Source organism: Salvelinus sp. IW2-2015, linkage group LG20 (genome assembly GCF_002910315.2).
Source record: "Salvelinus sp. IW2-2015 linkage group LG20, ASM291031v2, whole genome shotgun sequence".
Lineage (NCBI taxonomy): Eukaryota > Metazoa > Chordata > Actinopteri > Salmoniformes > Salmonidae > Salvelinus > Salvelinus sp. IW2-2015.
In genome coordinates, this window is record NC_036860.1 from 67,441,875 (window position 1) to 67,455,200 (window position 13,326).

Here is a 13,326-nt window from a genome sequence, read left to right on the forward strand (position 1 = left end):
CTACTACTACTACTGCTGCTGCTGCTGCTACTACAACTGCTACTACTACTACTGCTACTGCTGCTACTACTACTACTACTGCTGCTGCTACTACTCCTACTACTACTACTGCTGCTGCTGCTACTACTAGAACCCATAATAGAAGCTTATTTAACTCCTTCGTTTGTAATCAAACACTGTATAATGTAGCCTCAAAACATGGTACAAGCTATCATGTTGAAATCATGGATCGTCAGTCGTGCATCCATAGCTCTGTCTATGAATTTGAGGGTGATTACATTTCTCCAGCCCCATCCCTCAGCTGTTTACCATAACAGTGCCATGGTGGCTGCTTTGTTATTGCATGAATTGCACATTGACCATTTAATCAGTTCAATCACAGTAAACAAACAGATCTCTTCCTAGTCTGACAGTCCAAACAAATGTTGATCAACATTGTACGATATTGTGCAGTCAGTGGCCCGTATGGACATTAAGTGGGTTCACCAACAAACAAGGCCTTGTACACCTATCTATGGATTAACACACAACAGTGTTAACTTGGTACTAGGGCAGCGTTTTCCAAACTCAGTCCTGAGGACCCTTTGCTATAGGACTACACAGCCGATTCAAATAATCAACTCATCATTAAGCTTTGATTATTTGAATCAGCTGTGTAGTGCTAGAGCAAAAACCCATAACGTGCCCCCCCTGGGGTCCCCGGGACCTGGTTTGGGAAACCCTGTACTAGGGACTACCGATAGAATGGAGTCAAGTACTGTAGCTAAATCTGCAGCAATACTTGTTGTGCATGGTCCCTGACAAATAAAMAAATAAAAGGGGTCATAAAATAGATATTTTCTGGCACTTTGTGGATTATTAAAACTAGTACTACAGTACCTCTTCTGTACTGACGCAAGACATGCATGTGTCAGRACGATGCATAGAGAGTCCTGTCTGAGCGTTCTATTGGTCAGAGTGATCGGGGTGAGGAGTTCATTCCTCCCCTCTCCTCATCTCATCTACAATGGTAATTCCACTCCTTTAATCTGCTATAAGAAAGACCCTATTAATACTAAAGCGTTTGTTATTATTGCATCAGCACTCCCCATTCTCCCATATCCTTAATTAAAGAGCTACCTAGGGCTCTATTCAATCTGTTTGGCTGAAGCGTTACCAATTGAGCGATATAAATGTAAAGGTAATTTAGCCAACGTATGTAGCGTTTATCGTGAATGCAGTCTCCGCTAACGCGGGAAGATTGCCTTTGAAATTTCAATCACGTTGTAATGCTGAACTTCAGCAAAACAGATTGAATCGAGCCCTTAATCTCTCAGTGAAGCAGTGTGCATTCCAGAGTGCATTCCAAAATGGAACCCTTTTCCCTATATAGTGCACTACTTCCCACTTTGGGCCCTGGTCAAAAGTAGTGCACTATAGGGAATACAGTAAGATGCCATTTGGGACACAGTGGTATAGAACAGAGTCAATGCTTTTCTCCTTGGCTTCCTATCATTTAATAAACTGTTCCCCAGTCCTGGGTTAAGATAAGATGCCTGTACATGTGCGCTTAAGGTGGGTTTTAAAACTAGCAGATAGCAGATTGGAACATCCCAAAGTTCTCTCTGGATTGTATAAAATATATTTTATCAATATGAAGGCAGAAGAAGGGGTACTGTAGAATGTTCCAGAAGCTGGTTGGTGTGATTTTGTGTTAAGATTGCTGTTTTATTTTATTATTATGAGAGTTCTGGTAAGATTTCCATTGAATTTATTACAAAATGGCAAATAAACTTGAATTGATTTGAATGATCAGCACTATTTTAGGATAGGAACAGAGGGGGTAAGGGTGGTGTGTGTGTGTGTGTGTGTGTGTGTGCTGTGTGGTGTGTGTGTGTGTTGGTGTGTGTGTGTGTGTGGTGTGTTGTGTGGTGTGTGTGTGTGTGTGGTGTGTGTGTGTGTGTGTGTGGTGTGTATATATTTGTATGTAGGTGAAATAGGAGGTGCCAATGCTGAGGAAGGCGGGGGGTGGGGGGGGGGGGGGGGTGGATGGTGGAGGTGGCTGAGTCTTTGTTCTCTCCATCTCCCAACATTCTCAGAGGGGGGTGGTAGAGGATGCCTGCCAGCCAGCCAGGACATCCAGAAACACATGAGCTCATCCTGCTGGAACGTCGGCTCCATTCCCTCTTTGTCTACATCACACTTTGGGAATCACATCTACACCATGCTGTGAGATGAGAAGCTTGGGGACCTTTTCATTCATTCCCTAAAATTATTCTACACGGATGTTTAGCTCGTCTAATTTGATTAAAACAATTTGCTGAAATGTATTCTAAAACCTTTCCATATAGCTACATATCTTAATTTGTGTTTTAAAAGAAAGCATTTACTTTTTTATACTGACAATCCCCCTTAAATATTATCAGTATCCCCATCATCTTGAATTTACACTATTTTCAACATTTTCCACTTTTATGATGGTGTTCAAACTGCTCGTCTCAATGACAGCCCTGATACTGTATGTTGTAGCCTGTAAAGACTGGAACAAAGCCAGAATGACGTAGGTGTGAAATCGCTAGCTAGTTAGCTGTGGTGCGCTAGTAGCAGATCTATGGAGCTTGTTGTATCATTGGCCCCGTTTATACCTGGCGCTAACATGCATCCTTGGTCCTGATCTGAACCACATTCTGATTGTGCCCAGATTTTCAGATATATGTCTACACGTGGTATTAAAATGCGTTTATTATCCCTCCACTGTGTCTGCATTGTGACCAAATGTCCCTATCCCTCCCTGTATGCAAATTATTTGACAGATATTCTTCTAAAATATTATTGATTTCTTTTAAAACACATATTGATGTCAAAAGTCAATGGCGCCAGCAGTCAATGATTTTAAAAGGCAGAATAATGATGATTTTATATGCTTTTACTGACCAGATCCGTCTACACTTGTGAGAAATCCAGACATAATGCGTGCCTGACTATCACCAGAGGTGGTCAGGAAGATCTGATCACAATCAGATCCCAATGTGCCTTTTGATCATCTACACCCGTCTACAAATGTGGACACAATCAGGATGTGGACACAATCAGGAAAAAGGAGGCTATTGTGTTAATACTAGTTATAGTGTATAGAAGGAGGCAAGGATACGGTCGGTGCCTGACAACAGAACTGTCCCTTTTATCTAAAGGTTCTATAGGGCATATACTGTATGCCGCTAGCCATTGAACCCTATTTGGTTCTTCACAGCGCCATTTCTTCTAGCAGTGTGCAGTATAGTGTTGATGACAGTTCCAGAAGTGAGGCAAGGATACGGTCGGTGCCTGGGAACAGCACTGTCCCTCTTATCACCTCTCCAAAGATGCAGCCCACAGACCACATGTCCACTGCAGCCAGACACAGTCCCATACCAGTCACTCAGCATGTATGACACATGACATACAAACCCAGTGGAGGCTGCTGAGGGGAGGACGGCTCGTAATAATGGCTGGAAGGGAGCAAATGGAATGGCATCAAACCATGTGTTTGATGTATTTGATACCATTCCACCGATTCTGCTTCAGCCATTACCACGAGTCCGTCCTCCCCAATTAAGGTGCCACCAACCTCCTGTGATACTAACTCCATCAACCACACACTGCGCCCAGACATACAACATGACACATACCTGTTCTAACAGGGCTTTTCTAAAGCAGGGTAAAGCCACTCTCTAGTGGATATGAATAGCTTCGTTCCAAAATGCTATATCCAGTAATTTTTCACATTTGTGTTTTTTCATCAGAAATGAATGCTTATGGTTAGATTCATGTGTGTGTACAATATTACTTTTCTCAGATTTTTAATGAATAGATTATAGATGTGTGTTAAAATGTTTTTTTGTTGTTGCCGAAGTGCTATATTTCCATTGTTCTAGGCTGGAATGGAATATGTTCGTATAGTCCCAGTCGTATTAGATAGAACTTCGAGGACCTGAATGTTCGTATAGTCCCAGTCGGTATTAGATAGAACGTCGAGGACCTGAATGTTTCGTATAGTCCCAGTCGGTATTAGATAGAACGTCAGGACCTGAATGTTCGTATAGTCCCAGTCGGTATTAGATAGAACGTCGAGGATCTGAATGTTCGTATAGTCCCAGTCGGTATTAGATAGAACGTCGAGGACCTGAATGTTCGTTATAGTCCCAGTCGGTATTAGATAGAACGTCGAGGCAGCCTGAATGTTCTATAGTCCCAGTCGGTATTAGATAGAACGTCGAGGACCTGAATGTTCGTATAGTCCCAGTCGGTATTAGATAGAACGTCGAGGACCTGGCTGCCTGTGGGGAAAACAACCTGTGGTTACCTAGGTTACCCCATTGGCTCACACCAAAAATTGTACCTTTGTAACGGTCAACGGTTATGAAAATGGGCATGAGGTAAGCCCTACAATTAAGTGTTTCTAAGTAGTGAGAACGCTAGGGAGCAGGCAATGTTGTAAAGTCATCTTTAGACCTGTCGTACTTTTGTTACGTGTAGTTATGTAATTGACTAAAACAGGCAGACAACAAGAAAATTGTGATTGACAAAGGTCAAGTTTTTGCTCCATGTGAGTGAGTGCTAGCTAGCTACCAACCAGAACATTAAGCTAGCCAAGACCAACAACACAAACAAACGGACTATACAGCTACAAGTAGTGAGTTATAAACAGACTGTACTAAACATGTTAAATGTCTTACCTGTGATTAAATGTTTTCTACACACATATCTACGTGTTGTCTACTAGGACACTGGGTCCCCATGTGTCCCAATCTCCCATGTTGAATATCCTGATCCACAGGGCTCTTCTCACAGGCTCTATTTCCCTGTGTGGGTCAATTGAGAACCGTAGGTCGGGATCTTTGACATGGTTACATGTACATTGAAAAACACAGCAGCTTTTCGGCATGTTTTGTTATTTCTGTATAACAAAAAACAAATCGACAACGAAGTGGGCTCTTTTACAATGGGGGTCAATAGGAAAGAATGTTTGTTTTGCCCAATTTGTGGCCGTGGTCGAGGGTATTCCTTATTATTAAGTGAATATCAACTCCGGACTATCCTGTGACTGTGATATGTTTTGGTCTCACCTAGTGATCTTAAGATGAATGGACTAACTGTAAGTCGCTCTGGATAAAAGCATCTGCAAAATGACTAAAATGTCAAATCGTACTGATACATTTTAATTATTGTTTTTTATATTGATGTCACAAATGCATCATTTTATACAGTTTTTTATWAAAAATGTAGTTTTTTGTCACATTTGACTGTGTAAAACCTAGCAGTACTATTTATTTATCTGAGAGTGAGGTGGATATACTGTAGAGTTTCGAAACAAAACGTGATTATTTGTCTCTCTGAAATTAAAAGTGACAGACATCAAACAAATACTTGTCTGTCATTGAACAACCCCATTGTAACGTCCTGACCAGAGTTATTATGTGTTTTGCTTGTTTAGTGTTGGTCAGGACGTGAGCTAACCGCGCTGCATTTTTGTCCTCTCCTTCATCCCAGGAAGAAAGTCGTTACACCCATGCCATGATTAGGTAGTGTAAAAACACAGCAATCTCTTTCATAAGTTCTTTAAACAATAAAAGCTAATTTACCAACATTTCTGAAAATGAATATATATCATTTTGGAATGAAACTTTTCATATGTGCTAGCTTGGTAAAAATCCACTGTAAAAGCAACTTACAGATTTCACTCTGCTGGCATTTTGATTGGCATTGACTACCTTAAAATAATGACCACAGTGCCTTTAGAATATATTCTGGATTCTCACAGTGTAAAACAACACGCACCAGGCAGACACACTCACCACCAGAAATATATCAATTAAGAAAAGCATAAATATTCTGAGTGAGGAATGTCTCATTCTGCGAAAGAGGTACCAGAATAAAGAGGTACCAGAATAAAGAGGTACCAGAATAAAGAGAGCTACCAGAATAAGAGGTACCAGAATAAAGAGGTACCATGAATAAAGAGGTACCAGAATAAAGAGGTACCAGAATAAAGAGGTACCAGAATAAAGAGGTACCAGAATAAAAGTACAAATAAAGAGGTACCAGAATAAAGAGTACCAGAATAAAGAAAAGAAAAAAGAAAAAAAAAAAATAAGGTACCAGAATAAAGAGCTACCAGAATAAAGAGCTACCAGAATAAAGAGGTACCGAATAAAGAGCTACCAGAATAAAGAGGTACCAGAATAAAGAGCTACAGAATAAAGAGGTACCAGAAATAAAGAGGTACCAGAATAAAGAGCTACCAGAATAAAGAGCTACCAGAATAAAGAGCTACCAAGAATAAAGAGGTACCAGAATAAAGAGCTACCAGAATAAAGATCTACCAGAATAAAGATGCTACCAGAATAAAGAGCTACCAGAATAAAGAGGTACCAGAATAAAGAGCTACCAGAATAAAGAGCTACCAGAATAAGAGACAGAATAAAAGAGCTACCAGAAATAAGAGGTCCAGAATAAAGAGGTACCAAATAAAGAGGTACCAGAATAAAGAGTACCAGAATAAAGAGCTACCAGAATAAAGAGGTACCAGAATAAAGAGCTACCAGAATAAAGAGCTACCGAATAAAGGCTACCAGAATAAAGAGCTCCAGAATACACGAGCTACAGAATAAAGAGGTACCAGAATAAAGAGCTACCAGAATAAAGAGCTACCAGAATAAAGAGCTACCAGAATAAAGAGCTACAAAAAAGAGACAAATTAAAGAGCTACCAGAATAAAGAGCTACCAGAATAAAGAGCTACCAGAATAAAGAGCTACCAAGAATAAAGAGGTACCAGAATAAAGAGGTACCAGAATAAAGAGGTCCAGAATAAAGAGCTACCAGAATAAAGAGCTACCAGAATAAAGAGGTACCAGAATAAAGAGCTACCAGAATAAAGAGCTACCAGAATAAAGAGCTACCAGAATAAAGAGCTACCAGAATAAAGAGGTACCAGAATAAAGAGACCAGAATAAGTCCAGAAAAAGAGGTACCAGAAATAAAGAGGTACCAGAATAAACGAGCTACAGAATAAAGAAGGTACCAGAATAAAGAGAGGTACCAGAATAAAGAGTACCAGAATAAAGAGGTACCAGAATAAAGAGCTACCAGAATAAAGAAGTACCAGAATAAAGAGGTACCAGAATAAAGAGGTACCAGAATAAAGAGGTACCAAGAATAAAGAGGTACCAGAATAAAGAGGTACCAGAATAAAGAGGTACCAGAATAAAGAGGTACCAGAATAAAGAGGTACCAGAATAAAGAGGTACCAGAATAAAGAGGTACCAGAATAAAGAGGTACCAGAATAAAGAGGTACCAGAATAAAGAGGTACCAGAATAAAGAGGTACCAGAATAAAGAGGTACCAGAATAAAGAGGTACCAGAATAAAGAGAGGTACCAGAATAAAGAGGTACCAGAATAAAGTAGGTACCAAATAAAAGAGGTACCAGAATAAAGAGTACAGAAATAAAGAGGTACCAAATAAGAGGTTGAAAACAGGATGGATCATTTCTTTCTTGGTAAGAACGTACATTAAGCAATTTGTTAATATTACACACAGAACTTTTCAGAGAGGTTAATTCATGTATTAGATGGTGAATTAATAATAAAAGTATGGAAATATTAGAGTTATTATGAAGTCAGCCAAGTTAGTTAGAGTCACTAGACCTACAACAGCCCAGTACCTAACAGAGGAGGAACAGGCCAGTATCAATTCACCTTCATAGAGAACAGCCCAGTACCTAACAGAGGAGGACAGGTCAGTACCTAACAGAGGAGGACAGGTCAGTACCTAACAGAGGAGAAAGGTCAGTACCTAACAGAGGAGGACAGGTCAGTACCTAACAGAGGAGGACAGCCCAGTACCCTAACAGAGGAGACAGGCCAGAACCCTAACAGAGGAGAACAGGTCAGTACCTAACAGAGGAGGGACAGGACAGTAACCTAACAGAGGAGGACAGGCCAAGTACCTAACGAGGACAGGCCAGAACCTAACAGAGGAGGAACAGGCACGTACCTAACAGATGGGACAGGACAGTACCTAACAGAGGAGAACAGGTCAGTACCTAACAGATGGGGACAGGACAGGTATCGATTCACCTTCAGAGAGTCTGAGAAGAATCATCTAAAAATACATGTATAAAGAATTGGGCCGATGGTAGGATTTGATGTACGGTACTCTACTTCCTTTATTTGTGATACAAATCACTTATTAAAATACCTGTTCATCCAACATTTTACAGGCACAAATCTTAGACCGGGATTCAAAGAATGGCATATTAAAGCACAGTAACAGACTATTATGGGTAATTTTACGTTTGCGCAGCGTTTACCACGAAAGCGATCGCTGCGATGTTGGGGGAAATAGCCTTTAAAATATGTATTGTCAGCAGCTAGTGCCCTGCGCTATAGCAGATTGGATTGGAATGCTGACCTTATTCTTTGATCAAGATCAACTGACATTACGTATATTATCTTAGTAAGTAAGGATACAGTCCCGGCCAGGGAACAGAATTGTTGACGCACCATTTCTCCCATAATGCAACCCCACCGACCATATATCCACTGCAGGTACAGAGACAGAGAGTGAGAGATAGTTCAGAGGTTAGCATTAGAAAAAGAAACCGTAGGCTCTTTCTCAGTTCCTCTTTCCCCGCATCCTTTCTCCTCGCCTCTTTATCAAAACGTATTAGACGTGAAGGTCCCTAAGTCCCTCCCTCGGAACCCTCCCCTAGGTCCTCCCCTCGGATCCCTCCCCTAGGTCCCTCCCCTCGGAACCCTCCCTAGGTCCCTCCCCCGACCATCCCCTCGGAACCCTCCCCTCGGAATCCCCCTAGTGTCCCTCCCGCTCGGACCATCCGCTAGGTCCTCTCCCTCGGGAATCCTCCCCTACGTCCCTCCTGCTCGAACCCTCGCCCTAGAGGGTCCCTCCCTCGGAACCCTCCCCTAGGTCCCTGTCTCCCTTCAGGAAATCACTCCCTGAGGTCCCTCCCCTCGGACCATCCCAAAGGTCCTCCCCTTTCGGACATTCCCCCCTCGGAATCCTCTCCCGCTAGGGTCCCTCCCCCTCGGCACCATCCCCAACGGTCCCTCCCTGGGAATCTCCCCTCGGAACCCATCCCCTAGGTCCCCTCCCTGCGGAACCCTCCCTTAGATCCCTCCCCCTCGGAACCCTCCCACTATGGTCCCTCACCACTCGGAACCTCCCCTAGGGTCCCTCCCTCGTGGAAAGCCCTCGCCTTAGCTTCCCTCCCTCGGACCATCCCCTGGTCCCTCCCCTCGGAAGTCCTCCCTTGTAAGGGTTTCGGGCCCGTGGGGCTCTCTCAGGAACCCTCCCCACTAGGTCGCCCTCCCTCGGGAACCCTGCCCTCGGATAACCCTCTCCCTAGGTCCCTCCGCCTCGGAGACGCTCCCCTAGGTCCCTCCGGCGGGAAACCCTCCCTAGCTCCCCTCCCCTCGGACCATCCCCTAGGTCCCGCTCCCCTCGGAACCTCCTGTAGGTGCGCCCTCTTCAAGAACCCTCCCTAGCGTCCCTCCCTCGGGAACGCCTCCCCTAGACCTGCCCTCCTGGAACGCCTCCCCTAGTCCCCTCCCTCGGAACCCCTCCTAGGGTCCCCTTCCCCTCGGAAACCCTCCCGTTAGGTCCTCCCTTCTGAACCCTCCCCTCGGTACTCTCCCCTCGAACCCCCCCCTAGGTCCCTCCCCTCGGAACCCTCCCCTGGTCACTGCCCCTCCGCGAACCCTCAGAAGTGTCTCCTCCAATGCTTTTTGAGAATGTGTGCGCAAGGAGATAGGATACATCAAAATATGTTGAAGAAATCAAGGAGAAAGAGGAATTTGAGAAAGCAGATGTTGTTGACAGATGAGCGTGGGAAAGAGGCGGTCTGGGTTATTGCAGACCTTATAATTATCAGAGACGTAGCACGGGCAGACAATATTTAGCTATTCCATTAAAGAGAGAGACCGAGAGAAGAAGCCCGCTCTCTGGGGGCTTGGCTGGTGGCCAGGAAATACATGGCCTCACCTCCTGGCCTCTCACCTACAGGCCTCCGTTCTAGTAGTGTACTTCATGGTCGTGAGCCAAGTTCTACAACCCACTCACAGCTGCTGTGTGGTTTATTTAAGCCGTATTTTACTCTATGAGGGTGGAGAGGCTGTCAGAGGCCCCTGCTGTCTACCAGACCCACTGACTGTAAGACTTATTCCTAATATAGGGTCATAAAAGAAGGTTACACTACCAGCACCTGAGGAGTCTGTGGGTTAGTTAAAGTTTCGAAGCACATCTTAAGTATTAGAACAGCAGCTCTAAAGAATATTAGCACACACATCTTAAGGGTCATGTTAAAGCACATCTTAATGAGTATTAGAAACACATCTTAACTATTAGAAGCACATCTTAAAGATATTAGAACACATCTTAAGAGTATTTAGAACACATCTTAAAGTATTAGAGAACACATACTTAAAGTATTGTAGAACACATCACCAGCAGTAGCATTGTTACAGTGTCAAAACACCAGGTAAACCCTTCTAGACACTGTCTTACCGGTTTTCTTTGTACCCATGCCCAGGATGACCTCTTGGGGGCTCTGTCGGAGTACCGCGGTCACACGTACGGGGGGCGTCATCATTGAAGCTGCGTGTCCGTGCGTCCTTAGCCAAGCCCAAAGTCGCAGGATCTTTCAGCGTACACATCAGATTTCGACCACTATATTGCGTAGGTTGTCAGCGTCCTTTGCGGGAACAGCAACAACAGACAGTGAAGGGAAAACTTTGTAACAGGTGGGTGCGTAGCTACTGTCAGTAAGTATGTTTAAATGTCCCACAGAGGCATATTGCCCGAGCCGGCAGAGGCTAGTTCGAATGAGTCATTTCCATCAGCTTTGCCACTGGGCTATAAGCAGTTGTAAGTGTTCAGTATGCATTAAAAGGTCCTGTTCATATGGTGAAAAAGGACAAGAAATAGAATTACCAGTTCATTCTTTCTCCACAATTTTCGTGATTATCCAATTGGTATTACGCAGTGCTCTTGTCCCATTCGCTGCAACTCCATGCGTTCCTCTGAAAACACTCAACCCAGCCAAGCCACATGCTGTTTGACACCACTGTGCTCGACTTACCTTCGGAAACCAGCGTCACACTAAAATGGTTGAGGTGAAACAACGTACACTCTGGGCGACCGGTTGTTAGCGTGCACGCGCGCCTGGCCTGCTATAGTGACGTCCGCTAGTCGCGCGATTTGGCACAGAACATCCCTGCCGGCCAAACCCTCCCCTAACCAGACGACCCTTGGCCAATTGTGCGTCGCCCCATGGTCTGACAGGTCGCTGGCGGCTGCGACAGAGCCTGGACTCTAACCAAGATCTCTAGTGCCAAGCCTTAGCCTGGACCTCCTGCCACCGAATTTGGGGGTCATAGAATTACATTCTATTATTATAAATTTCTACAGACTGGAGGTGCATCTCACCTGTGAATGATGCTAGCCGCCGGGAGTTGCAGTGTTTGATGCTACACACACACAACACAGCGCACACAGACACTAGCACAACACGCACACACGCACAACGACACACGCAACCACACGCACCACACGCACACACGCACACGCGCATCTCACCCTGTGAATGGATGCCAGCGGCAGTGCAGCCTGTGTTTGATTCCACAGCAGCATCTTGGAGGTGAGAGCAGGTAAGAACATTCTCTCATGGTCCAGCTCCATCTGGATTCGACCTGGCAACAGGGGTTTGGCATCCATCAGCTGCCCATAACACAGGGGGTACCCCCTGACAGAGTGAAACTGTGTAGTAAGAAGAGACGTGGGGTGGTACCGTGGGTGATGGAGTCTACTTCGGGGCCAAACAGATCTAAAAGTTAGAAGCTCCAAAACTAGCATAGACAATGTTTTTCAAAACTAAGTCAGTAATCAACCCTGGAGTCCGGCATTGAATATGGCGGGAAAAGTATGAAAATAATATCCAGAATGAAAAGAAGAATAGGCCTACATGACACTGAAGTGAGATCTTTAACACAGAGGGCTCTAGTTAAAATCTATCATTCTGCCTCTCACTCCTTTTCTCTTCACTCCGTCTCTGTCCTCCGTCTCATCTCTTCTCAACACAATGGACACCACTCGTGGCAGTGCCAGAGCATCAATGGATTCCTATCATATCCTTGTATTAAGGCGATTAATACAGAGTTCCCTTCTGGAAACCTTTTCTCAAGCATAAGCATCTGAATCACTTTCCTGCACACGCGTGTCCTTTACCTCAGCCTCTTATTTAAATTGACCCTTTATTTAACAGACCAAGTCAGTTAAGAACAAATTCTTCCTTACAATGACGCCTACACCCCCCCCCGGCCAAACCTCCCCTATACTCAGACGACACTGGGCCAATTGTACCCACCTATGGGTGGTCCGATCGAGGCCAGTTGTGACACAGCCTGGGAACGGAACCAGGTCCCTGTCGTGATGCCCTAAGCCACGCAAATGCGGTGCCTAGACCGCTGCGTCACTCGGAGACCCTTCTGACCATGATGATGTACGCCTGTTCTCAGTCTCATATTTTGAACAGCTGAAATAAAAAACATTCAAGCCATTATGAAGCCAGTACCTTCTCTGTCTGTTGTTAATGGATATTGCAGTGGCACAAGCAGAGTGCAGTCCACGTTGCATGGAGCAACTCTTTTTTTTGTGATGATGACGGCTAATCTTTATAGTTGCTGCCATATCGAGGCCAGAGTTGATGAAAAAATAACACTATACTTTGACTGTCTGCTCTGCTTCAGCCAATGTTTGCATGATATTAAAAAAAAACACCATTAAATGCGCTAAATTAGGCTACGTTTCCTGTGTTCTTGCTGCGTCTGATATGCTGCCGAGATACTGCATGTATCTCATCATTGAGTTTTGCATTGGGAGTTTTGTACGAACATGTTGATCAGATTCTTATGTGGTACAACAGGAAGTTTGTAGGCTACACCAGACAATGGTGGTTCATCGCTGATCAAGGAGGAGCAGCAGCTACATAAAAAAATCTGACACACGAGGCACAAACAACCGTATATTTAGACACGAAAATCCGGTTTCCGGAAAATCCAGAACGCGCAGCCACTCCGTTGATTCAATTGGCCGTCATCGTGTTCGTTACATCTATTCCATCTCATCTCAATGTCTGATGTAACCAGTGTGAAATGGCTAGCTAGTTAGTCGGTCGCGGCTTGTATCGTTTCAAAACGGTGACGTCACTCGCTTCGGAGACCTTGAAGTAGTTGTTTCCTTCCTCTGATCTCCAAGCTTTTGTGATGCGATATGGTAACGATGCTTCTTT

General features: G+C 44.2%; 1 protein-coding gene across 9 annotated transcripts in view; it reads right to left on the reverse strand.

The window, feature by feature from the left end:
• Nucleotides 1-13,326, reverse strand: part of mapk10 (mitogen-activated protein kinase 10) — a 165,041-nt gene that overhangs the window by 43,140 nt on the left and 108,575 nt on the right. For 2 of the 9 annotated variants that reach the window (XM_024012642.3, XM_024012640.3), the window contains exon 7: nucleotides 3,295-3,366. The exons of the other annotated variants lie outside the window; for them this stretch is intronic. In XM_024012642.3, the coding sequence (XP_023868410.1) occupies nucleotides 3,295-3,366 (72 nt within the window). The remainder of the gene's footprint in view (nucleotides 1-3,294; nucleotides 3,367-13,326) is intronic. 9 annotated transcript variants of the gene reach the window in all.